Source organism: Haliaeetus albicilla, chromosome 23 (assembly GCF_947461875.1).
Source record: "Haliaeetus albicilla chromosome 23, bHalAlb1.1, whole genome shotgun sequence".
In the NCBI taxonomy this organism is placed as follows: domain Eukaryota; kingdom Metazoa; phylum Chordata; class Aves; order Accipitriformes; family Accipitridae; genus Haliaeetus; species Haliaeetus albicilla.
In genome coordinates this window covers 10,087,747-10,115,105 of record NC_091505.1, presented here as the reverse complement: position 1 = coordinate 10,115,105, position 27,359 = coordinate 10,087,747, and the positions used below count along the sequence as shown (strand labels likewise).

Sequence of the window (27,359 nt, the reverse complement as noted above, 5' to 3'; positions counted from 1 at the left end):
TTATGAAATGGGATCTGAAATGGGAGTGGCAGAATGATGTTTTTTCCTAATTTGTGGTGAGCAAATATATGTTTAATTAGCTTCATTTTTTTCAATTAGCAGATGATACTTGTATGCATAATCTTGCACCATGCCTCTAGTTTTGAACTAATGGGTTCACAGGGGTCTGGCATAAATGGGCTCATATTTTTAAGTGACTAGTTTGAAGATATGCAGTTGTCTCAGCTCAGGGTTGCAGCGTTCTGGAAGCAGTGGTTTGAAAATGTTAAGAAATAATTTGGCTCCTTCTCCAGTTAGAATTACAATTCTAAGCCAGAAAAATTTTATACAAAACTCCCCTGTAATTTTAGAAGAATACTTTTTTTAATCTTCCATATTACATATCTACTTAAAAAGAACATACAGCGTGACCTAGGATTGTTATCTATTGTTCAATAATGTCACTGGACAGTCTAATATTTGCTCTATGAATATGAAAATTGGAACGCTAAATTGCTTGGGCCATTTCATGTGATTATGAGGAAAAAAGCTCCTTGCCTAATTACAATTGTAATTCAAAATGTATTTTAAAATATTAAAAAGTTATCTGCACTTGCAAAACTCAATCTAACCAGAAAGAAATGTGTTGTACTTGTATTCCTCCCTGTGGGCTGTGTTCTGTCAGATACTGTGCAGAGAAGTTGGGTTCAGAGAGATGAGCAGTGGAACTGTATGAAATGCAACTGTCTCCTTGTTTCAGGCCCAAACTGTGCAAAAAGCCTACCTGCCCAGGCCAGATGGAGTCCAGGTACTTCTGCAAGTTAAAAGACTAGACTTGGATCTGCCCTGTAAATTAGAGTGATTTTTACACTGGAGCAACTGGAATGGAGCTCCTGATTGACACCAGTTGCTATGAATTAAGAAATGGGCTTTGGAAATCAAAGCATTTTTCTTTTCAAGTCTGCCCTGATGTGGGGATGGCCCCTGTGCAGAGCTTCCTGCTGAAATAACCAACGCTTCTGAGGAAGCAACACCAGTGAAGGGCTGTGCACAGCTTTGTTGAGAGCCAAAGTATACATGCACTCACATGGGTGCTGCTGCAGTTGTGTGTGGTCTTTCTGTGCGGTAGGAAGTTTCTTTTCTGATTTGAAAATGCTCGTGTTTTGCTGTTTCTGTTTTGGAGAGACTGAAGAGTTTTGTCACTAAAATGCTGGGCAGGTTGTTGGGCACATCTTGGGGAAGCAGTTTGATATCAGCCTAGAAGAACACATAAGCTTATTTTTGCTTTTATTCAATGAAGTTATAAGGCTTTATTTTTTTATCATCAGAAAATATCTGGGGTCTGATTAAATGCACATAAATTGGTACACAATTATCACAGTAGCTCTAGGTGTATTTTATTCAGCGTTTGCAGGCACTGAAACCCAACGGGCCAGGTTCTTGGGTTTATGCCTTGCATGTCTGAAAAGCTGTGACCAACAGTGAAACCACACAGTGGAACAGTTCTGCCCCAGTTCTTCCCTCTCCCCGAGACAGTGATGCAGCCACCTATGGCTGAGCGTTCCCATGTGTGGCTTGGGGAATCAAGCAGAGCAATACATGAATTTCAATAAGTATGCCCCCCTCTCCATGCACAGTCCCACATGGCTTTCTCAATTTTGTTTCTGGATGGAACAATTAATGTGCATGGGCTGTGTGAAGCCATGGGCAGCTAGAATATGGGTGTGATTTAGCACTGCAGACACAGTGCTTGTAGACAGGCATGTTGGGCAGATTCAAATTCAGTTCTCTTGTTATGAAGTTCCTGGTGCTAGTCTATACAGGTAGAATATGTGCATTAAAATGTATTTAACATTACTGTGGGCCATTCTTTATAAATACTCTGATCGGGCCTAGAACTATAAAGAAGGCCTTACGGTACAGCCAGGAATCATCACACACGCCTTGGATTAAGAGAGGAGGGAGGATAGTATTCTAAGAAAAATCAATGAAATATTTAAGCAGAAAAAAGTAATTTTGTCTCTTTGATTTCATCTGGTAGCAACTGAAAATGCATTTTAGGAGCCTTTAAAGTACATCTAATTTTTCATTTACTGCCAAAAAAAGAAATTTCTCTGGTTATTCATAACTACAAGAGCAGTGTGAAGTGGTTACTCATTTATTCAATATATTATTGCACAACAGTGTTCTAAAGTAAGAGGTTTAAAGGGGCTGGAAATACAAAGCATTGAAGCATAGCAATGGCAATATTAATTTGCAGAGGGCAGCTGTATATGACTGTAACAACTGAAAACTGGATGGGGAGAAATAGGTTGGATAACAAGATCAGGAACTCATAAACTGAACATTCCCACCCACCCCCCCAAAAAAACCAAAGAGAAAAAAAAAAACCTAAAACCCTCAACAAAACAAAGAAATCGGAGAAACTGCTGAAATTAAACAAAACCTCAAACCATGATCAAGAGAGGGGTGGGAGAGGAGAACTGGCAAAGCCATGGCTGGAGAAAGGGAAATGAGCTATAAGACAATGGCTGGAAAGTTAACACCACAGTAAAAAGAGCTTCCCCATTAAAAAAAGTTGCAGTCACCGAAAGACTCCAACCCCCAGCCTGAAACCCAGAAATGTTTCTTTGCGTGGAAGAGGATACTTGTATGCACATGCTGAATTCTCTGCCCACACACAGTGCGTGTGAAGCTTTATAACTATTGCAGCAAAGGTTGAGCAAACAGCTGGTGCTGAGGACCTGGTGTCTGCATGGTCTGGACTTTGGGCATTTGTGTTCCGGATCGGCTCTTGCCTGGTCAGGCTTCGTGTCCTGGCTTGCACTGTGGAGCCAGCCTGGAGGAGGCAAACAGGCTTCCTTTTAGTGGAAACTAAAGTGAGACGTGGCCCAGTTTGATCCAGGGTCACGTCAAAAGAGCTGTCTTGACCAGAGCTGCCAACGCAGACACCCCCAGCCTGGGAGCACGGGCTGCCCTGCTGAAGCTCTTGTGCCCAGGTGCAGTCGTCTGGGCTTTTAGTACTTACAACCTTGTCCAAGGCTGATCCACAAGACTGTTGCTTGCAGCTGATGAGTCTTCTGCACATCACGTGTTTTGGGTAGTACTTATTTTTGGCAGAATGATTACGTGCTGCTTCTGCCCCTCTCACCCACAACACTCGGAAAGGGCTGATCAAAGTGAGATTGCTGCAACTGTTCATAAAATGGTGATTGCTGGGGACTGCTTGTACTTGATGGGGAGTTTACCTATATATTTTTATGTTGATGAAGTCGGACGACCCTGATAATCCTGCCTTTCCTCCCCATGTTTAAACAAAGAGCAATGACCTGTCCCAGTTATTAAATACCACATGGTTGACAACGGAATTGATTTTAGGCCAATCTGCTTTAACTTCTTGTGCGTCTGTACCTCTGCGTTTTGTCTTGGTTATTACCCAGAGGATGCTACTCATAAATTGCATGGCATTTGTGAGTAGGGTATTAGTTTTGTTAAGAGTTGTGTACCCCATCAGAATTTTAATTTGTTTTATTTAAAGTCTCATTTGTGGTTAAGAAAAACAGGAGCAAACCGAAATGTACTGGAAATGGTTAGCATCAGTGCATTCACTATTGTATAGGAAACAACCAGATCTTCACAGTGCTCTCCAGGCATTTTATATCTGTTCAGAAAAGGCAGCACAGGAGGCTCTGTACCATTTGGCACTCTTTTTATGTAAATGAGCACAGCTGAGGATTGTGGCTATTAAAATATTTTTAATTGAGAATACATTGACTAGGCAAAAAGGGAGATATTTACTCTACAGAAATGCTACTGGCAATATTCTCTCCATAGAGCATCAACCAGGAAAAAAAAAAATGGTGGCATGACTGTTTTGTAACTGAAAGATAGGTTTTTGAAGTGGACCATAAAATTCAGGGCAGGATAATAAAAGCAAAAGTTTTTATTGGATTGTCTTGCCCAGGCTGTCCCAAAGAGAATAGTGTAAGTCCCGTCCTGGCATGGAGAGCAAAGGCGCCCAGAAGAATTTCCTAGCACTACGTGTCTTTTGTCGTACTGCTTTAGTTTGCTCCCCAGCAGTAGTACCTTGTGCTAGCCCCCTGCCTTCAAGAATACAAATACCTAAATATCCTTAAAATGGTGTACGGGGAGCAACAGTAACTTAAATTAAGCCTTATCCAAAGGAGTGTGGAGTCACTGGGGCAAAACCTGCTCCCAGTTCCACCAGTGAAAACACCAGCATCATGCGGCTGGGCTGGTAGAGTGCTTTATCACAGCCAGTAAACCTTAACGAGCACTCCTGAGTCACCTCACGCACACGGCTTGGCCTGCCAGGATCTGGCTTCCCTGTGCCAGTCTGGGCTCCTTTGCTTTGCCGTGTGCTGCATGGCGTGTGTACGCCTGAGGTCAGGCTTTACGCCTGTGGATAAAATTGAGAAGGATTTTTCTCTAGTCGTTCTACTTAAGGAATTATTTCAGCCTGCTTAAAGGGAGTTGAATATCTTATATATTGAATTTTTATATCAATAAATATGAAAATAAAATCTTGATAACCACTCATTATTTATGTGTCTGAGGTCTTATCTAGCATGAAAAGACATTACTGTTATTACTTTTTTAAAGTATATTTTATTCTTAAAACTGTAGATTACTCTGAGTAATTTTGGGTTTTAAACCATGAGAGTTCTAAAAGATTATATTTTCCAGCCTAGAAAAAGGAGGTTGAGCTGTCTCAGACAGTACAAAATGAAGTTAGAGATAGGGCAACACCAAAATATTGCCTCTTAACTTGCTTAATCTCCTTTGAACTATAGGAAAAGCAGAATTCCTGGTGAAGTGAGGGTGGGGAGAGGTCTAGACTTGATATTTAGATGTAGGGGGTTTCCCCCGTGTCAGGTGGGTAGGGAGCAGATTGCTAGTGGAAGGTGTTTGTTCCACAAGATCTGAAAACATAAGCAAAGCAGCACTCTCATTTTTCCAGTGAAACAAATACTCACCCTGAGTACTTAAAAAAATTAGGCTCCAAGTGTGGAAAGAAAGGATAAGTGCTCATCACAGATTCTCAAGCTTCAAGGACACTGTTGTGACAGGTACAGCATAAGAGCAGGGAAAATGATGGAAAGCAGGACAAAAAATAAGCTTTTCTTTATAAAATTCTCATGTTTATTGCTGAAATCTCCCACAACACTACTAGGTCTATCACATCTTGGTTTAGTTCCCTAAATGGATGGACTTGCTTTCCAGGTAAGATAGTGGCAAAATGTGTATTTCAAACTAGAATTGGTCTTAAAGATACTCAGGAGGTGAAACTACCTACAACGCAAATGAGGCCCTGGATTAAATCTCAGTGTATGTGAATGAATGTCCTCCCTCAGCACTGGGGTGGCTGCCTCCAGAATGCTGCAAGTTTTGGGAGCAGTTTGATCTAGGAAATTAGTGCTAACTCTGTAGGAGGAGACAAGTGTGGTAAATCAGCCCATATAATTCTTATAAGGAAAGTCTTTATCCAAAGGATAACTTCCACATTCCATTATTGGAGAGACTGGTGATGCTGGGGAAGTACTGGGCTAGCTACAAAGGGGGACAGGACAGAGTGCTTGTACAATGTTCAACACTGAATATCTGATAAAAATGAAAATTAATGCTTTGCTATGAATCACATGGCCCAAAATCAGAATAGCATGAAATAGTGGTACTCAAGGGATACTGAAGTGGGACTTGAAGGAAATAGAAAACTCCAGCAATGGAATAAAACATAATCAAGTAGAAGAGTTTGGCGTCAATGTAAAGAATAATTTCTAAATTGCCACAATATTTTGTTCAAGTGAGAACAAGCCCATTAACACAAGAGAAGAAAAAATTCTGGGTTTGTCAATTAATTCCTGAACTGTGGAATTTGTTTAATGACAAGAAAAAAAAAAAGACTAAACTTGAAGCGGGGAGGGGGATAAAGCAGGAAAGTATTTATACCATTCTGGGACTGCTCTGTATCTACAGCAGAAAAGTAGTCTCAATTTTATACCATTTGCCATTTGCTGCTGTGGTGGTGGTTTAAAATATGGTCGTATCTGCACTTCTTTGGCCTTTTATAAAGCACTATCATTTCAGTTTGCACTTCTGTTTTTAAAAAAGTCTTGTTACTTTCTCTCAGTTTGAACTCTTTGTCCTCCTGGAACTGATTTGTCCCATCTGATTCTGATACTGTCAGAAATTATTTTCCTGCATATCATTTGTGGCCTTTAATTATCTCTGGGTTACTCTGCCTTCTTACAGGGAGGCCATCTAGCTTACCCAAACCAGTCTACAGGGAAGAGAAAGTTCCATTCTCATGGCCCATGCCTTGGGAATCTGCTGGCAGGAGATGCATTAGCAGTGCTGGTGAGGGGGCTCTGCTACTCAATTCACCCCGCTCTGGCTTTCCTAGTCAGATACATCCCCATGCACTGTCACCCATCATCACTACAGACATTTCACTAGTCTCTACCTATATTCTGGTCTAAAATGGCAGGAGGTAAGGTAAATGAGTTGTTCATTTTATCCAGTGCTATGTGACTGCAGCTAAAGAATTTATTCACTGGAGATGCCGTGAGCTAAAGGTCCTTTTTGGCTCGTTCTTTCCCATGAGCTGAATTTTAACACTATGCTCAATTTTTTAAGTCTGTGTAATAACTGATGTACTATCGGATGGTTCTGAATAAGGCTATATGAGGAGAAGCTATTTGCAATTAAAAAGGGTTCAAGATGCTGAGTAGGCTGTGACGAAACAAAGTTGCCTTGCAAAGGATTGGTTTTCTTCCCCATAATTCTAATCTGGGAAGCATTACTTGGGTTTGGTTTTCATATATTTATCCATTAACTATTTTTAAAGGTAATTTTCTGAAGCAATAAAATGGTAATATTTGTACAATTAACAATAGGAACATACGAAATGACATAGCAGTGCTTGTCTGAATGATTAAATGCAATTTGGCATCTCTGGTGCTACTGTTTACCTTATGACAAGTAAAGGTAGGCATGACTTTATGAAAACAGTAAGTTGAGTTGCTCTTTGCTGCAAAAGCTTTATCTGTAGTAGCATAGCATCTTAAAAGTACAATGGAGTTACGAAAACTACATATTTCATACAGTGAAAATGGTGACTGTGACTTTACCACCAGTCATGTCAGTAGCTTCATCTCCCTAGAAGGAAAGAATTAAGTCAAGAAGCAAGATACTTGAAAAGTCAATCAAAGTTAATTAAGAAATTACAAATCAATCAATAATACCCCAAAAAGTCTCGTTATGACCTCAGTTACTTGTTTAAGCATAAACAAGATAATCGGCTACATTTCCTGTCTAGAAATAAGATCATTGCCAATTAACTTGAACTTAATTAACTCTCGAAGGTACTGAACTTTAGATGCATCATAGACTGTGTCTTAACATTATTATTAGTTATTGCAGTGACTCTAGTACATTCTTGATTTATTATTATTATTACATAACTATTACATTTACACTTATGATGCTATTAAAAAACAAACCCTTCAATATTACATTAAAGTTAATGCCACATAAAGGACAGCGGCATTAAATAAAAGCAGAATTAAACAGATGATATAAGTTTACATTGGAAACCCACCAGTCCAGCTTCTGTTCTTTGCTGGGAGGCATCAGCATAAGAGTTTATAGGTTTAGAGGTATCAATTTTCCATTGCCCAGCTATAATTGCTCTTTATTTCTAGTCATGAGCTATTGGATTTGCCAGCCCTTTGGCAGCTTGGAGAAGTCACAGTATAGCGCTGTAATGCAATGCCTACCTTCTTTTGAAGATCCTTCCTGCTTGTCTCTTCTGTAACCGAACTTGGGACAATCTTGATTTTGGTTTTGGGGTTTTTTTTTTCCTTTTTCTTTTCTTTCATGACATCCCAGCAATTTCTTTTTTTCTGACACCTCAGTGACCCAGTTTTCTTCTTTTGCTTCTCTTTCTGTTTTAATAGCTACAAGCTGCTCTTTTTCCGAGGCTGAGAAGAATTTGTTCCATGTTTGCCAGGAATAAACAGTCCAATGGAACAAGTGTTCTGTCTGCTGAACAGAGGAGTGAAGAGAGAAAAAGTTGGATCAGCGCAGACATTTAAAGCTGTTCCTTTGCTCAAAGTGGATGTTAATGTTAGTTGTTCGGTGGTGTATGATAAATGTCTCCAGAACACTGAGTGTCTGGAAATAAACCTACACTATAAGTAATATGCAAGTGTAGCTATCGCCTTGCAAGCTGGCAATAACACCACCAGCAAGCATCTTTTGTAAATGGGTGTTTTGTCTTTTTTACGACCCTAAAAAAGTCACTACGAAAGTATTCCAATCTTTCATTTCAGAAATACTGTCACCTTGTCTATAAGTCAAATCCTTTCCAGGTGCCTCTGTGCGCTCTTTCCACCAGGTAGAACAGTACGATCTAGTCTTCACCTTTGGCTTTACCACAGTTTTAGCTGGCGTCTAGGCTTTGGCTTCTTTACTGTTTTATAACTGAGCTGGACAAATGGGGCTAGGAAAGCCAGTGTACCTTTTGGCACTGATCATATTTACAGCAAGAGTGGGCTAACAGCAGTATTTTGTTTCATGAAAGAATCATTTCAGCTTTAAGAAAAGCTCACAGCTCCCATGTGTATTATCTTGCGGTTTGGGGTTTGTTTGGGGTTTTTTTGTTTGTTTGCTATGTCCAAACTTGGGAACTAAAACAATCTGGTATCTGCTTCAAATCTGGCAACCTAGACATAGGTGGATTTAGGATTTGCAGGGCTTGTTTTGAGAAAGAAACAGGCTCACAGAGAACCCTTTGATAGGGTTGACCCCACTCCTTTACTGTGCATGAAGATCAGGAGCTTCCTTGTCCAAAACACTCGCTGGTACCTGTTTTGTGACTGACTAGCTAAAGATACATGCATACATGTGGTCGTGTTGCCACAAGCTAAACTGAAGTTTCTGCAGCTCTCCATCCACTGGCCCTAGGCTGGGACTGCAGTTAAGATCTCCATCTCCACAGCGTCTCTGACAGGTGCAACATATATACACTACTTCATGCACACGTTTTCCTTTAATTATTGTCTTAGATTCATCACATGACATTTTACCTGGATCTAAGAGTAAGTCCCATACAATAAAGGGGGTGTCTACCCAGGGAAGTGGATTTGGCAGAGTCTGCCAAATATAACAGGTGAGCTATTGTTTCTAAGAAGGCTAAAGGAATCTAAAATGAGACACTTTTGTTCTAGAATAGAAATACCCATCCTGGGAGTGTCCTTTCTGGAATTGAGCCAGGAATAACTCCCTGGAATAATGCCCTGTGAGGGCTCACCCCTTTCTGTTGTCTTGTGGGCTTTTTCTTTCAAAATGTGAAGCAGTCAACACAAAAACCTAGTGCTACATACAGAGATGTACTTGATTATCTTAGCATATAATTTTTCCTCAGTTGCTTTTGGACTCACTATTAAAGACTGTTTCACAAAACTCCTAGTGTTATCCAAATTCATTTATTGAGTGCATTTTCTACAGAGGCCATGTTGTTATTTCTTTGTAGGAAAAGAGCAATCAATGAAAAATGCCTTTTGCTTTTTAGATGTAGTCCTAGCTGTCAAGAATATGTGACTAATTAGAGTAACGTTATCACAGGACAAATGGATCACTTCTTGCATATGCGTCTGCCTTGGTTTGTGTGCATGGGCTTGCTAGCAGAAACAGGGCTGGGAGGAGACTGAGGAGAACCGGTGGTGCTCATGCAGAACTAATTTCTTTAGTACTATGACTCTTGCTCTGGTGCCTTTCACCTAAGTCCTTTGGCCCTTCCTCGCCGTTCTTCATTTCCTAGGGTAAAACCAAATCTAACTCTGGGGCAACTGTGGCCGTTGTTAATGTCAAGGATCACATCAGCCGCTGTTCTCGTGCTCTGCGGTTCAGCGGCTGCTTTGCCTCTGCTTGGCCCCAAAGCTGGGCTGAGCAGGGAAGCAGCTTCTGCAATGCACTTCTCTGGGTTGGCTTGTCAGTGGCTTCCGATGTGCAGGGAGAAAATGATGATGTTATTTCTATTGCTGGGTAGTGCAGAAGTACTAATATCTTTACAGGCATTAAAGAATTGAGTTATGCCTGGGCATTTGCTAGTTATGTACTTGCTCACAGTCACGCAAAGAGCCTGTTCAGAGATGGAATAGGGCACATCTACTCTGCCTCCCTTTCCTGTGATTTAAAGGACACTCCTAATCACGACTTTATTATGCCTGCCACACACTGCTTATATTTCTGAAAGGAGCTTGACTGAGAGTACTGACATTTCTTAATGATATTTTGATCATTTTCCTGTAAATTATACCGTTAGGAAATGTGCCATGAGGAATAGAGGAAGGAATGGAGAATTTTACGTTCAGCCAGACTTAGATGAGTAAACCTTGCCACAGTCCTGGGTGCTCCAGGTCTTTCTAAGATGTGCTTAAGATATTAGGGGCCACATTTGAAACTTCTACTGAATTTAAATAGGGCTTTGGGTTAGACCCTTGAACACTTAACCGTCTTTTTTTATGCAGACTGTCACCATACTGCTTTTGTAGTCTTCAGCTCACCAAGTTCTCATAGCCTCACGAGCAAAAGTAATGTCACCGTTGCTGTTGCTCAGGAGTGATTATTGTACCGGGTACAGCAGCACAGAGTTAGGAGATTAACCTCCCCATGCTGAGTGAGGAGGGAGGCAGCCTGTGATGGGAGGTCAGGCTGATGGCAATTAATGGCCTTTTCATCATATTCAAGTACTTTGCTCTATTCTGGTAGCTGGTGGCTTAGGCAGGAGAGATTAAACTTCTGGGAGATAAAATATAAGGGAGGGAGAAGGAAAGGGGAGTAAAAATATGAAATGCGCGACACATTGCAACGATGCAGTTATCTTGGCAGTTCTTGAATGACACAGCAAATCCCAGACACTACAAACAGTGTTAATTCTGTGGGCTGCGATACAGACTCCTCATGTTCAGCCTACCCAAATCAGAGGATTTATCACCACTAATTGTCACAGACAGAAGCCTATGCTGTTAGAAACCATCTGACAACAATGGCAGGTGGGACTGGAGGTTGCAGCAGCTTTGGAAGTTTTGCTTTATTTGTATTTTAAAGCTCCATGATGTGTGGCACTGTGCATGGACCAGAATCTGGGGGTCCATTCACAGATTTACCAGCTCCCCCACCCAGCAGTCTTTACTGCTAGTGTGAAGGCACTTCTCATCTGGAAGGGAGAGAAATCCCCACTGACAGAAAGGACTTTGCAAATTGGAGGGCAACAGCTAAGAGGGTCCTTTATCAATAACACATACTGGACGTTAGCAAAACCACGAGACTATCTGAAATAAGTCAAGATAATCTTTTTCAAAACCTCCTTCAGCATCACCCTGAGACTGGGATTTTATTGTTAACTTAATAAAATGGTCTTTTGTTTTCATGACATGATTTACAGGACAGACTGCACAAGCTCCCTGGGCTTTTGGTTGCAGCCTGCATGGCCAAGTCTTCATTGCTTCCAGCCCTTGAGTAACCAGGCAAAAATCTGATCAAACATGTTGACCCATACTGCAGCTGTGCTTCTGATTACACTAAGGGTCGGGACTTAAGAGTATGAAATAGTTTGCTTTACTTGGTGAGTTCTTAAAAGAAGCAGCAACAACTTAAACCTTGACATTTGAGTTCTACTTCCAGATGCCTCTATAGAACTATCCAGCCCAGGCAATCCTACAAAAGTCATGTCCATTTAACAGCATTTAATTCAGCCACTTTGTTGTTGATTTTCCCTCCATAAGCTAACACTAAAGCTCTCCATTTCTTCCATGAGTGTGTTCTTGCAGAGCTCAGTTCTGAACTATAAACCACAAAAAGCTACAGCCAACTGCAAATCTAAGGAGCAGCTGGAAAATACAAAATGTAACTTCCGAACTTCCTAATGGATAACATAAGCATATCACACCTGCAATTGCTCTATCCCTAGTTAATGTACCTATTGCCATTTGCAAGTAGTAGTTTAGCCCTTCTGCTTCAAAATTCTTCAGTCAAGCAGACCATGCACTCATAAATTGAGGTTATCTGAAACAAATATAGCCTCTCCATTTTTTCCCTCTAAAATCTTTAAAGATTTTAGACACATGTAAAATAGAGCTTAGCAGAATACATACCGTTATCGGTGACTAGAGCCAAGCAATCAATCTTAGAATCATCCCTGGAGTGCACTAGCATTTCCTTGCACATGGGTGCTTTCAGAAAGCAAGTAAATTACCTGTTTAGAGAGATTAAGTGAGTTGGTGTACTAACCTGCAAACCATAATTTAAGGAGTCAAAAGCCTTTCTCTCCCCACCCCCTTCCACAGAAATTAACAACTCCAGTAGCATAATGGTTTTTTGTACTGCTGCTCTCTCTACAGTAAAATATACTTTATTACTATTTGGAGGCTTTATCCCTTTATGACAACCAGTATCAAGAGTAATATTACACCAATAACTTGGTTTGCTAAGTATTAATACAAGGGAAATTATGCTAAGAGCACTGTGTGAGTTTAATTGCAATTCACACTTTAATATTTTGATGCAGCTGTAAAAATGTAGAATGAGAAACATTACAATTCTATTAGATACTAATAAATTGTGTTGTGGAGGAGGATATGAGCAGTACTTGCCATAATGAAGCACATTCTACTTCCCATCTCTCTGTTTTGATCTTGCATGTGTATGATTTCATAGAAAGGTTCAGCAAAGGTGCTAGAGAACAAGTAAGAAATGAATGCAGGGTTATATATTTTTATTTCCAATAATCAGAAACAAAGTGAAAATAATGTAAATCATCTTGCTCATGAAGTGTTTGTCAAACACTTCATTTTCTCTATGTAAAATGTGAGATTATTTAGAATGAATCCTATCATGTTTAATTTTTTTTTTTTTTTCTTTTCTTGGCTTAAGCTTTCCAGGTTTGGATGCATCTAATAAAATGGCATTCTGAGAAATATTCAGAGATTCATACTCTTTCATTTTTTCCTAATAGAAATGACATTTTTAAACTGTTATGCTTTTCTCTGCTATTTCTATTCATAAATGAGGGATGCACTGTGACAGCAATGCTTCCGTGGAGCCAAATCTTGCTGGCCCGCTCGATTAGTCCCGTTGCATTTCTCTGGGTAACCATTTGCTGAAGGCAACTGTATATTTGGCCCTGGACTAGTAACTTCAGCACATAATATCTGAGGCTGTCCCATTAGTGCCTTCAGAAGGAGAATGTAATCTGTGATGCATATAGCACAAAATAATGTGCAAGATGTTTGAGCTGTTGACCTCCTTATGGTGTTTCCCAGTACCTCTTCTTTGGCGTTTTTTTGCGTGTGTGTGACAGTAACTAGTTACGCTTCAGGAAGTCACTTGCTCTCAATCAGCTGTCTGTGCCCTGGATCAGTTGCTACAAAAGACACTAGTTCTCATGTTCAATAATTGCAGCTCTCTGAGAATACAGCCAGGATCAAGGACTCTTATGCTAGACACTGTAGAGAGCTACAAAAGGATACGGTCCCAAGTTAAAGATCTTTCAATTAAGGTGAGTAAATGACTGAAGAAGGTAGACTGTACTCAAAGATCCCCAACTCCATGTCTTGTGTGTTCTGAAGTAACCTGTGGGCGTTCAAAGCATAAATCCTGTGGGGTTTCCTGATATCAGCAGCAACTGAAAGGTGACTGAGCTAACAGTTTAATCTTATGATCTGACATCCAGGCTAAAATATGTAGAACTATGTGACTTCAGGCAAATCACTCAAGCTCTTCTTGGCTTCTGTTTCAGTAGCTGGGAAGCAGAAATAAAAATGTCTCTCCATTCCCAGTATATTTTTCTGATTAAATAAGAAAGTTACGGGTTTTCATTTTTCCCCTAAATTACTCTGTTTTCAGAGAAGTGCACGTACGGGGGGGGAATGACCCCACTTCTGCACCATTGATACAAAGGGAGTATAGTCTCCTGTAGCAACAACTTCCTTAACTTATCAGTGACAAGATTAGCCACAAAATATTTTGGTATCAGCGCTTCGGTGTCACACTACAGACAGCAATACAAGACTTCATGGAACAGCCGATAGAGACCCAGCTCACATCATCAGGGAGGACAGCAGAGCACCACTTGAACAGACCATCTACATGTAGCTGATATTAAATTGTGGTTTACTGTGATTTTTCCTTTGAATCTATGTGAATTGTTGTGTGCAGGTAGGGGATGACGCAAGATTGCTGGTCATTTTGTTCTCTCTTAGAAAGCAGGTATACAAAGCAAAACCAAGGCTCGTAATAGCAACGTTTACCTTTTCTTATCAGGCTTGATTTTCAAAGGTCAGTGTAGTTTTCCACTGGCCTCAGTGGATTTTTTGGGGGGGTGAGAACGATTTAAGCGAACACGTGTTTGTACACCACATTGCCAGCCCAAGTATTCCCACCAGCAAGTTATGTCCGTTCAAGTCTCCTAGCCTGTAACACCTTGTCTTTTCCCCTTCCATTCCTTCTGCCCCTCCTGATCTGGGTATTTTGTTTTATCTGGTTCTCTGCCTTCTGCCTGTGCTCTCAGGCTGAGCACAGCCAACTGCACATTTCTCTTGTTCCGGAATCTAAACTCATCCATGTGTCTTGAATGAGCAACTTACACAGGGATCTTCTCAATTAAAATGTTCACAGAGTCATTAAACTAACTAATGGTGGAAACTTCAGTAGAAATAATGCTGTAATGAGACAAGCTTTCATCATTTCGCTGAGGAAAACATATTTCACTTGATTCAGATAAATTATATGCCCCCACATATTATGATCAATATTTTAGCAAGACTTAGCATTTAACTATGTCATTTTTGAGTAATGAATAATCACATTGAGTATATGAAAAATGAGTAATGACAGATATCACTGGACTGGTACGTTTTCTACTTCTCAAAATGATGTTTAAATTTTTACAAAAATGTTGTATAAAGGATTCAATGATTCGAATGTGTTCCTCCTAATGGGTATCTACCATTTAATACGGTGACTGCTCTCAAAGTACAGGTTAACATAACTAATTCTAAAATACATTCAAATAGTTCTGTATTTTGAGCGAGGAAAATGGAACCCAGTTGCCAGGACTTGTATGTGATAAAACTGGATTTCAGAGATTGAAGGCCCGAGCAGACCACTAAAATTACTCTCTCATGTTGCATAATGGCAGTAGTACTTACTTCATGGCTACTTCATGGCTTTGCTATTATAGGAAACATGAGAGGTGTAAAGAACTTTTATCAGAAAGCATATCTAAAATAAATAATGATTTTTAAATAACGTGCAGAAAACTACAGCAGCTGTCCTGACCTAGGCATGCTTGAATTTATTTACTTGCCTCTGCTTACTGTATCACATTTCTTTTGTGTACAGCCTTCCCAATGGCTCCTGCCCCAATTTTCAAAATGTTTATGCTTTAAACTACATTCCTAAAAGCACAAACCAGGACCAAAGGAACTGTTTTGGTTTTCCTCTAAAAATGCCAATGTGATTTCAAGCACCTACTTAAGAAAATCTTTGCCTCTTCTAAGGCCTGTTGAATGAACCATCAGTAAATGCGTGCAGGTATTAGAAAGATCAGGAAGCATTTGTCACTGTAATCCAAAAGGAAATCTCTCTATGCATAGGATACTAATTTTTTCTCAGTCAAGTAATCAGTCACTTGATTACATTGATCTGCAGTTGACTTTTTTCTTCCAACAACTGATTTGTCATGCAGTTTTAAGGTTGCAATTGAGGTGATAGATATTGTTGTATATTTTCAATATCCTTAGGCTGTAGTTGGCTGTTCTGCTCTTGATTGACTTCTTTTTTTCATTATGTCTAGCAGGTGCCTGAAACTAATTTGCAAGTATGACCACTGACACGGTGACTTGCTCTTGTAGCTGGGTTTAGTGGTGCAATATTGTACTTCTACCTTTTAAAAAAATAAATAAATATGGTATTAATGAGGTTAAAGAGATGCATCATTGGCCTCAATTGTTATTTCTGGGCCTTTAAAATTAAAACAGAGTGAACAAGCAACAGAAGGTTGCATGATTGCTTAGATCAACTCTTCCATCAAGCAGCTCCTTCTGGAGTTTTGCACTGTTATCTGTAATAAGCACTCTTTAGTTTTATTCACCTATAATATACAAAGAGGTTTCCACTCCTAACAGAGTGGACAAAAGGCTTTTCAGGTGTCCCCTCAGTGTAGCTGGCTGTAAGGTTTCCTTTCAATATTTAGTTATTTTAGCATAGTCCAGATAAATTTCTAATGTTTCTGTCATTTTATGGAAGAATAACGTCAAGGAGATCAGCTATAATCTTCTCATTATATTTACATAAATACTATTCTGCTTCTAAACTCCTTGCCAAGTGTGGCTTTTTCACTCAAAGTGAAATTCTCCCTTTGTCAATATCAGTGTTTTCCTCAGGGATGAAACAGCTAATAATCTATACTATATAATAGGAAAATTCACATTAATGCTATCACAAGGATGCTGATTACTGACTTTTATAGGACTAGTTTTCCACAATGACAGAAAGGCATTCTAAAATGCATTTTCATAAATTAGGTCATTTAAATCAGTTCAATATGTAAGTCACGGTAGCAAATTTTTCACTTGGCAGCTCTTCATTGTGTAGCTTGGATTAATTCTGATTTAGGAATTCTGTTCAGTTACTCACTTTTTCCCTCAAAACTTCATTTTCAGTAAATGTGGTGACATCACAAAATGGTATAACAGCATTTGGTGCCACCCGCCTCTTCTAGTTGTGGAGATGACTTCATGATGCACAGTCACTGTAAACAGTAGAATCGCAAGTGGCCAAAGAGGTGACAAGGCAGCAGTTTTTCCCCGGGGATAAGGGAAAAAAGAAAGTGGGAGCAGAATTGCACCCCAGGCCCAAAGATGGGAGTAAATGGAAGTTATACTACTCACTTTTGGAAACAGATTTTAAGAGCATAAGTTATTCAACTGCTTTTAAAGACTTTACTCTGGGGTGCTTCAGTGCTAGAGCCATACAAACACATGGTAAAAGACAGTCCATGCCCCAGTGAACTTAATAGCCCTCTCGGTTTCCCCCGGCAATGCCGTTATGCTCCGACCCTCTTCTCTTGTGTAGGATGAAGGCCTCTGCCACCTCCTCCTGATTATTTTAACAGACCTCTGGTTAGCGCGTGGAGCGAACCCTCTAGACTTTGCCGTCAGCACTACAATCCTTTCAAAGCTCACCTGGCAGGTTTCCCAGAAAAGCAAGACACGGTCGTTTAAGCTGGTTGCCAGGAAAAAGGCTGAATAATGCTCATTCTAGCTATTTGTTTGGGATACTGGTTCTCACTTTATGAAATAAATATGCCAGACATTCAGCTCTTGAATGAAAAGAAATTGCTGCAATGGTCTTGCACTGTTCTCGGCAGAACCTTTCCAAGACCTCTCAAAGGCCTTTGACGGACCATCTCGGACGCTCTAATCCTAATGCTATTTCTGTATGGAATATCAGTTTCACCAGGTCCTCCAGGGCTCAGATGGAGTTCAACTGGGGAGGCTTCTTTATTGTTGTCTTGTAGGTGGTCTTGTAGGTTCTCAAGTCAGAAGTGGCTTTTGTTTCTTGTAAAAAGCTGGCGGGTGTGTGTGAACTCTCACGCAGTGCTCTGTGCTTGCCAGAAAATGGATATGTGGGCTGGTACTCTAAAGGTATATATTAGACTGTAACATTTCTTACATCATAGCAAAATAGGATGTAATAAGTTTATAAGATCCACCCATTAATGTCCAAAGTGTCTGGATGACTGGCCGTGTCTGCCCACAGCAATTCTGGTTTTCTGGCAATGCAGGCAGGAAGAAGTCTCCTGACTCAACTCTGTTGGCCTCCCCCTGCACCAGGAATATGCTCCCGAAATCCTGTGAAATTGATCACATTTGTGAAATCCGAAATCAGAAACTCCATATACCTTTAGCTGGGTAGGCATTTGTGAAAACACAGTGATCCTGCAATTAAGTTGACATAATTTAATAATGCTTTTTACTAGAAAAGAAACATTTTGTCAGTATTCCTCAAATTCCTCTTGGGGGAAAGTCTCTCCTTAAATGAATTTCAATTTTGCCTGACCTCTGCATTGTATACATGGAACATTTCATATATGTGGATGCTAGTTGCACTTTTTAATGCTTCGTATTTATCATCAAATTCCTTTGTTTGGTATTGGACATCTAGACAAATACTCAAGCTGTTGCTTGGATTATGTTGCTTCCTTATAGTTAACCCTGAATGGCTACAGGATCTGCTCTCAATGTATTTGTTAGAAATACTGTGCTCTACTATTAGTAGAAGACAGAAAAGTCTATTTTCCTAACATAATGTGACTAGACAATTGAGGTAGAAGGGGATGAACATAACAGAGTGATCTTATCAGAATAACAGAAGAAAAGGGGGAAAGAGGAAGGGAACAAGAGATCAACTTTTCTTGTCTGATATTCCTACTCCGTGCTAATGCTGTCTGCCATATATTATTCTTTTTGTTTCCTTCATAAAAAGGGAGCTTTGCCTAGTCTTAACGTTTCTTCAAAGTGCATTAGAGAATATCATCATAAAAATCACTGAAGACAAGACAGTACTTCAGCAGCTTATATATAGACATCATTGCTGTAAAGTGCTTCTGTCTTTTGAAAGCAATATGGCAGAAAGAAGGAAACTTGATGTGAAAAGCCTTTTTACCATGCTTTTGCACTTCAATTTTCTGGCCGTGTTTGTGTTTCAAAGTTGGTACAGTAGTTTTGTTTTAAGCTGTGTGTTAGCTTTGGTTCCACTCAAAAGGAACATATGGTCATGCAATCAGTTAAAAAGCTACTACAGGGATTGCTTCTGCGTGCCGGGCTAGGAGAGGGTAAGAGCCATGCTAAGGCTATAAGCAATTGGTTTGGTTAAAGGAAGGGATTGCAACAGATGGCCTCCTCCTTAGCTGCTCACTTCAGCCCCTCGTTTACAATCAGTTGGTAAGCATGAGATAAAATTTTGTTCCTTAAATCTTAGAAGAAGACAGCCGGCTGCTTTAAACCCTGCAAACCAAAGTATTGGTCATAATCGTAACAAGAAAAAAAGAAAGGAAAAAGAGGGGGCCGGATGGCAGAGAAGGATCGAATTGTGATGGTCCTAATTAATTAATGAAACGTCTATTTAAAAGTTGAATTGATTTTGATTTTTTTTTCACAGAGCCTTTGTACTTTTGACCGCTGGTGCTCTCCAAATTCCTAGTTGTGTGACCCTCCCTCTTGCTTTTTGCAATTGATTTGCATCTGTTTTCCAATAGATTTTTTTGGTTACTTGTTTCTGAAAAGTGACTTTCTCATAGCTTTTGAATACGGTGTCTGTCTTTCCTGGTTCTGAAAGTTTAGACCATGCTGACAATGGTTTAGGAGTTGCCTGGCTAATGTGCAGAGTGACAGAATAAACAGGAATCTCATTATTATTGCCTTTTTTCCCCTTGATTCCCCCTCCTCCCCCTACAGCAGCAAAACACCATGGTGAAGCTGTGCCTCGGTCAGGTGGGGTCACACAGGGTTGCAGTCTGAGCACTATGACACTTCCAACATGATCGCTGGGTTATCTGCATGCATCTCTTGAAAGCAACATGTGTTAGGGAGAACTTTCTCACCACCTGAATAGCATTCCTGGGGCTTTTGCTGACGTGTGGTCAACAGACGGAGAGGTACCAAAAGATGGAGCTGAAATCCCCTGTGACCAACCCGCATCTGACCATTGCGGGACCTTGTAACATCCACTGTCCACCTTATATGAGCAAAGCGCGATGAAACTTTGTGTGTCCTTGCAGCTAGCTGTGGACATGTCTTAACATAGGATATGTAAGAGCTTGCCATTGTGAACTCTAATCTAATAAAACCACTAAAACACCATGTTTCCTAAAGGAGTCTAGAAAAACTTACTGAAGGAAGGAATATTCAGCAAGGTGAGAAAACATTCCCCCCTCTCACAGTAAGAAGACTTTATCGATATATTTTCAGAAGTGATTATTGTATTAAATTATTCTTAAATAAAATAGGAGTAACAACCCTAATAGGAGAATAGCTCTGCACAAGTAAATAAATCACTTGGGCAGCACAGAGATGATAATTACAATTAAGATGGCAGGAAAATAAAGAATACCTATACATATGCGCTTGAAACTGAGTAACAACATACTTTCAGTAACTAAAATTTTTATGTACTTCCAAATGGGAAATTTAGCCATAGAGGCAGCACATGATGGGTTCGTACTTTATGTATGTACATCTCAATGGCGATTTTTTTCTGATATAGCAGCTTTAGGATACGTAAGATTTATGCACTCATGCCAACAGTCTGTTCTCATGGCGTTGGGCTAAATGTTCTTGTGCTACCTTCAAACAGATGCTAATGTTAACTTAATTTTCAATGTATTAATGTAATCTGTGTGCTTTATCTAAGGTGTTATAAGTTTGTTCCCTATACATGTTTAGTGCAGTATGAATGAGACACAGAAAGAAAAATCAATCATTGCTTCACAGAGAAATATGAACTCTGTTAGCTTCATTTTTCACACTGTGAAAATGACTTGACCTTCCTTTCCTCAGAAATCCAAATATCTCCAATCTGTATTCAACAGCATAGCTGGGCACAAATTTTCCATTAACATCTTCTGGATAGAAAACTGTGATTTCATTCTTGTTGTTTTGTGGAAAAATAGGGTTTTCTTTGGATCAGATGGGGTGTTGTCAGCAGAAAAGGTTTCTGTGCTCTCACAAGGGTTGCAGTTCAGTTACCTTTTGCCTCTCCAGCTGTGGACCACTGGCCTCAGTCTCTCTTGCCCGACCCACCGTGGCCACGGTCCTGCCGCTCCTCCTTCAGGAATAGGGGCAACAGGGCGGCTCGTGGGAGCTGCAGCCTGGCTGCTGAGCCCTGCCCTGGGAGCAGAGCACTGAACGGGCCCCTGCTACTGCTTCTCCACGTCTTCCCCACTGCCTTTCTATCTCCCTTTGCGTGTACAGCGTGTGTGTGTGCAAAGCCTTTGGGTAACGAGGTTAGCGTGGGATGTGTGTAGGTTTGAAAGAGAAAGGGCGAGGCTGGGATGCCCCTTCCCTCCTTCAAACTTCATCCCCTGCTGTTTGCTGCCGGACCTGGGGGAGCACGTGGGAAATCTGACCGTTTTGGTGCGAGCTCAGCAGCTCCCTCGGTTGTACAGTGCTTTCAGCCTTGGGCTTCCACTCACAGCCGCTCGGTCTCGATCACAGCAGCAGCAGTCGTCCGAAGGGGCCGGGCATTTGTGCCTTCGTCAGAGGGGCGATCCGGCAGGCCTCCTCCTCCTCTGACCCTCAACGGGGACAACTGCCAAAGCCACCCACTGGGAGCATCTTGCCAGAAAGCCGGCTCTGGGCTCGTGGAGCAGGATGGGCAGGGGCAGGGCTGGCTGGCGCAGGGCAGGGGCGGGTGAAATGGCAGCAAGACTTGCAGCCTGCAGCCTCGTCGGCAAAACCGGAGCCTGACCCGTGCTGAGCCAGCGTTCCCCTTTGTAGCAGACTGCGGGGCAGGGCGGTGGTGAACAGGGCCAGGAGGCCTCGCTGATCTTATTATCCCTGTCCTGAGCTGTTGCAGGTGCTGGGAACCACAGTTGTATTTTCCACTGTAACCGTAAAAGAGGTCACGCTGAGGGCAGTTGAACTTTCTATTCCTGGCAGTTCGGGTGAATGAACCCTGCACTACTGGAAGCCAGAGCTGGGACAGCCTCATGCTCGCGCTTGCCCCCGAGCCGGCGGTTTGCAGAGGCTGCTTGTTCCCCGCCGCTGGCAGCCATGCTCTGCAGGAGCGCGTACCGCCCCGACACGCTCCCCGCAGCCCTTCGCGCGAGCAGGCAGCGAGCTCGGCCAGCTCTTGCTCCGGCTGGTGTGCGTTGAGGTCGTGTGGGGCCGAGCGTGGCCGCTGGCAGCGGAGCCTGCTGTGTCCCCGGGGAGAGGGGTGCTGAAGGCACCCTCCCGCCAGCCCCCCCCGGCAGCAGACGGCGTGTCCGGCACTGGGCTTCAGTGGAGCCTGGGCTGGGTGTCCGCAACGGTGACGCTCGGGCGCATCCCTTGGCGCTTTGAAACCTGACTGCAAAAAGCCAGTTCACGCGCAAACCTTCTGCCGCAGCCGAGGGTGTGGGGTGTTTGGGGAGCTCCAGGTGCCCAAACGTGTAACTTCTGAGGAGAGGGATTACCTCTACAATTGCACTTCATGGGAACAGCAGGTTCGCTTGCCCATGCACGATCTCCCACCCCTTACCTTTACTAGAATGAGCTCTGAAAGCCTTTTCAGAAACTGTTTTGTGCAGCTTTTGCTACTTTCTGAAGAATTAAAAAGGGTTTACTTTAAGAAAGCGAAGGCACTCATACCTGGGAAGCGGTTTTTCTTTCTGCTGGGTAAGAGCAACTGCTGCTGCAGACCCTTGCGGTGCAGGGGTGGCTGGCTGGCAGCTGCAAACCCCTCTCCGAAAACAGGGGGAGGAGAATTGCCAACTCCTGCAAGACTCAGTGCGGCATGCTTTTAGTAAGTCGTTTAGTTGAATTCAATAGTTCAAGCTCAAGATACTGAAAATAGGTGAGTTGTTGAATGTGATTAAGTGACAGACTAGGCTTCTACTTTTATTAATAGTAATTTTTGAAAAAAACCCAACAACCAAAAAAACCTGTGTACCTCTTTCTGGAGAAAAGTTCTGAAAATGTGACTGCACCATATTGGCCACAAATTATGATTTTGAACAGGGCTTTTAAAACCAACGGTGCCACTAAAATAAGAAACAGAAGAGAGAGGAGCCTGACTCATGATCTTTTAAAGCTCAACGCCCAGAGCAGAGTGTTTGAGTCTGGCTGTGGAGAAAACAGAGATGCTAGAAAGGAAATGCTGCGTGCACCTGCCTGCCCGCAGCGGGGAGAGGAGCAGTGCGTTGGGGTTTGTTGGGTGCGAGCACAGACTGCCAGCGGCGCAGCCTTGCCTGAGCTCCCTCCCTTTTGGGGGCCCACAAGACACACGATGCAAATGCGAATCTTGCAGTGAAGCCCCAGCTAAGACGATGAAGTCTGTCACGTTTGACTTCCACTGATAACAGTTCCACAGCTTTTCCTCAACAATATTTTCAACCCAGTAGCGCTTATAAAATAACTGTGTACTCCTTAGAAGGCAAAACGCGTGGATTACATTAGCTGCTTTGCCACTGATCTAATTTATAATCTTGGATTTGTCTCTTAATTCTCAGGAAGCCCATAAAGATGCTTCTGTTAGAGGCTTCACTGGAGCCTGGTCTCTGTGGCACCAGAGCCGGCTGCCGTGACCGGCTGTGTGAGCCTCCCAGGGCTGGGGCACGGCTGTAGAGCTGGGACCCCACCAAAGCAAGGGCCGTTTCTCAAGCTTTGCCGACACCGAGTCCCTGAGACTCGCCGGCACGCGGGGGAGTTCAGGGAGTGACTGGTCCTGTGGAAAACCGGAGTAAAAATGAACGTAGCTTTGGTCTCGTCTTTGCAATACCACTGTACGTACTTGTTTGCTCAGTGGGGATATGTATTTGGAATTTTATAGTTACAAAAAGGATGCGGAAAATCACGAGACGTGAGTTACTGTTTAGAAAAAAAGTTGGGTACAAAAGCACGCGGGCAGGGTGCGCGAGCCTGGGTAGAAAAGAGTTCGCTTTAGGGGACGGCGGGTGCAGCGGGCCCCTTTCCCCGTCTGCCTGTCGTGTGCGGGGGCAGCCTGGGACTCGTGCGTGGGCTCTCCCGGGGGTCGGTGGGGGAGTGGGACGGGCTCAGCGGGCGCGCTGCGGGATGCCCGTGTCCTGCCTGCTGCCCGTGTCCTGCCTGCTGCCCGCAGGTGAGCTCCGCCGCGTCCCACTGCGGGTGCAGCACGCAGGCAGCGGGCAGGGCTGCCAGCCCAGCGGGCGAGCAGACGCTGCTCAGCTGCAGCGAACCCCCGGCAGTGCTCGGGAGGACCCTTCTTGTTCAGCCCCCCCCAGCCCCCCGGGCCGGTGCTTTCCTCTGCCCCCTTGCCCTGCCAGCGTGCGTCTCCCGCTCGGGCCGACCCAGAGCGTTGTCCGTGCCACCACCTCTCGCGTCCGTGGGAGTCGGGTTTGTTCACGCACAGGAGCTGGCTTTGGCAATTAAAGTACAGGTCCTTATTTTATTTTATTTTATTCTATTTTATTTTATTCTATTTTGTTCTAATTTATTTTATTCTATTTTATTCTAATTTATTTTAATCTAATTTATTTTATTCTATTTTATTCTAATTTATTTTATTCTATTCTATTTTATATTTTATTTTATTTTTCTCCCCTCCCCTATACCCCCGCTTCTTTCTCCCCCTCCCCGAGCCCGGCCAGGACACTCTCGGATCATCCCCAGGCGCGAAGCCGCGCTGCTCCCCCCCCCCCCCTCCCCCCACCCCTCGCTGTTTATTCCTTTTCGGCAAAACTTCCCCGCGCACCCGGGCCGGGGGGGGGCTGCCAGGCTCCGCCAGATCCCGCCGGTGCTGCCGCGGCGGCTCCATGCCGCGGCTTCGGGCCGCCCCGGCTCCTCCCCTCGCGGTGTGCGAGCGTGTGTGTGTGTGTGTGTGTGTGCGTGTGCGCCAGGGCCGCCGCCGCCGCCGTGCCTGCCTCTCCCAGCCAGGCAGCCAGCCGCGCCGCGCTGCTGGCGGCGGCCGGAGCGGGCGGCGGCGGCGGCGGCGCTCGGCGAGCCCCGGGCGGCTCCGCGCGGCCCCGCGGCGGCCGCCGCTCCCCGCGGCGCCGCTGCCCATGCCGGCCGGGCAGCCCTAGCCGCGCCGGCTCGGCTCGGCTCTCCTCGGCTCGGCGCGGGGCGGGGAGGGGGCACCACTTCTCTGAGTCTCCCCGCCAGATCGTTATGGACCTATTCGACTTTTTCAGGGACTGGGACTTAGAGCAGCAGTGGTAGGTTTTTTCGGGTGCTTTGGGTGGGTTTTTTTTTTCAGGTTTGGGGGTTTGTTGGTTTTTTTTTTTTTTCTCTTCTCCCCCCCCCCTCCCCGTCTCTCCACCCCTCTCCTTCTACCAGCTGCCTCCTTCCTCTCCTCCCTGCTCGCTCCCCCGGTGCCTTAGCCTTTGTTGAGGGGCGAAGCGCCCGGTGCCCGCCGGGGAGCGGGTCCGCTCCGCGGCCGCGGGGAGCCGCCGCCGGGGCCGGCCGGCTCCGGCCACGCTCCGCGGCCGCGCTCCGCAGCCGCGCCGCCGGCTCCGGCTGGTGAGGAGCAGCCCGCGGTCCGGCGGCTGCGGGGGGCGAAGTTGGCCGGAGGGGGAGGAGAGGCAAGGGAAGCGGCGAAACGTGCCGGGGTGCCGGCTGAAACGGCAACCGCCGCGGCAGCCCCCCTCCCCGGGCAGGGAGCGGTGCGGAGAGGCGATGTTTTTCCCCGGGATCGCGGCTTTGCTAATGTTGTGTTTGCTGCTGTCAGTGAGAATATTCCTTTCACGGGGAGAAACCAACTGTAGTTGTACTGTGTGGCACAGTTCAACTGTAGCCCTGGTCGGCGTGGGGGGTTCTGTTGCCGGTTTTGCTGGTTTCCTCTTCTGGATGAAGCGTTATTGAAGTTAGTTTTGGAAGTGGGAAGGGCAGTCCCCGTGATATTATAACAGGTCCTTTTTCTTTTTTTTTCTTTTTCTTTTTCCTTTTCTTTTTCTTTTTCCTTTTCTTTTTCTTTTTCTTTTTCTGTGGAATTTTAGGTTTATGTTGCCCTGCAAATAAGTGCACACCTTGAAAAGGTCGGTGCATCTGTTTAAGTGTATTGTAAACTTGTTACCAAAGTGAATGTTAAGGAATTTTCGATGGGTGACAAGTAGCTGGGAAAGTTAGAATTTGGGTAGGTATTTAGTCACTTCCCCCGCTGGATAATGAGATTATGCTTGTTCTTTGACTGTTTTTATTGGTTCTTTCTCTACTTTTCAATTTAGCAAATATAGTTAATTCTTTATGCACGGTAAAATTCAGTGGTTGGTTACTGCTTTGTTAAATGCTTTTAGGCTGGAGTGCAGTTTGCCAAGAAAGAAAGAGACTAAAATACTCTGTTTTGTGATCCTAATCTCTAAATGTCACACAGATTATACGTGTGTATGCATGTGCATTCGGACCTCACGTTTTGCAGAGGGTTTACTTTACTTTGTTGGTAATATAAAGGTATGTCTAGGAAAAAGATAACATTTAGTTAATAACTATCATTTTGCCAAACATAGTCTAACAGCTATGGTTGCAAATCCAAGATAATCAGAACCAAATACCTGTCACGTTCTATTTTACAGCAATTTGGAGTAAATCCTTGGAACCGTAAATTACACTGTATCAATATTAATCTGTAAGCAGGCGTTTTGGATCATGTGCATGTTTTATCAGCTCTGCATAAACCATCGCATTACATCTTTTAATAACCGTGCTGTTGTTATTTAAAAGTAATAATCACAATAAAATTAGTGCTCAATTAAATATTATGCTTCTACCACACTATCTTTACTCTGCTACACTAATTTATTTTGCAGACAACTGATAACCACCGTATTACTACTCAAATAATATTTGCATACAATTTGCCTAATTTATAGTGTGGGTAACATCATTAATTTAATGGAAGCTGTTACAACCCAATATGTGGGTGCAGTTCAAATACTAAGCACATTATAGGTATTGAGTTTTAATGTTTGCTTAATAACTTACTTTCATTTGAGTATGGTTTTATGTGGATTTAGAGATGTGCATCAGAAAGAAGGGAACTCTTGTGCCTCTGTTTTTCCATAAAATATGAACATATTGCCACTCACTCTAGAAATTCCATTTGCTTGCTTTCGTGCAGTGAAATTTATTGGTTTTAGTGTTTTTTAGGGTCCGTGAGGAAAGAACATTTTTACTTTGGCTGTTTCAAAGTGTTTTGATACCTATACAAACTCTCTGTATTGCACAGGCGGCTCGCACACAATTACTTACTGCAGAGATCAAGTTGGATTTGGCTTTTAATAATACAGTTAGTATATGCAAGTACACATGTATATAATATGTAGGTACATAATCTACACGTATAAACAAACATTACATGTATTTTATTGTACATGTAAAGATTTCTGTTTCTGACAAGTAGTTGCGTTGCTCAAGGAGAGTTGAATTTAGCTCATCTATCCAAAAATATGTGCATGTGTATATATGTAACGTTATACATGCATCATCTCTACACACCCAGAAATAAGCATGCTCACCCATTAAGATTTATTAATTTTTGTCTGTGTATCCAATATGGTGTGGTTACTTCACAATATTTACAAATAAGTATATATAACATGATGTGTGAATTGCTGCTGCTTATTT

The 27,359-nt window shown here is 42.9% G+C and overlaps 1 protein-coding gene across 4 annotated transcripts in view; it reads left to right on the top strand.

The window, feature by feature from the left end:
* Nucleotides 1-27,359, top strand: part of AFF2 (ALF transcription elongation factor 2) — a 455,820-nt gene that overhangs the window by 79,230 nt on the left and 349,231 nt on the right. For 2 of the 4 annotated variants that reach the window (XM_069811152.1, XM_069811151.1), the window contains exon 1: nt 24,705-24,955. The exons of 1 other annotated variant lie outside the window; for it this stretch is intronic. In XM_069811152.1, coding sequence (XP_069667253.1) covers nt 24,909-24,955 — 47 coding nt within the window. In that variant the 5' untranslated portion in view covers nt 24,705-24,908. Of the gene's footprint in view, nt 1-24,704; nt 24,956-27,359 lie in introns of those variants that run through there. One more of the 4 variants, XM_069811150.1, reaches the window with a different exon arrangement.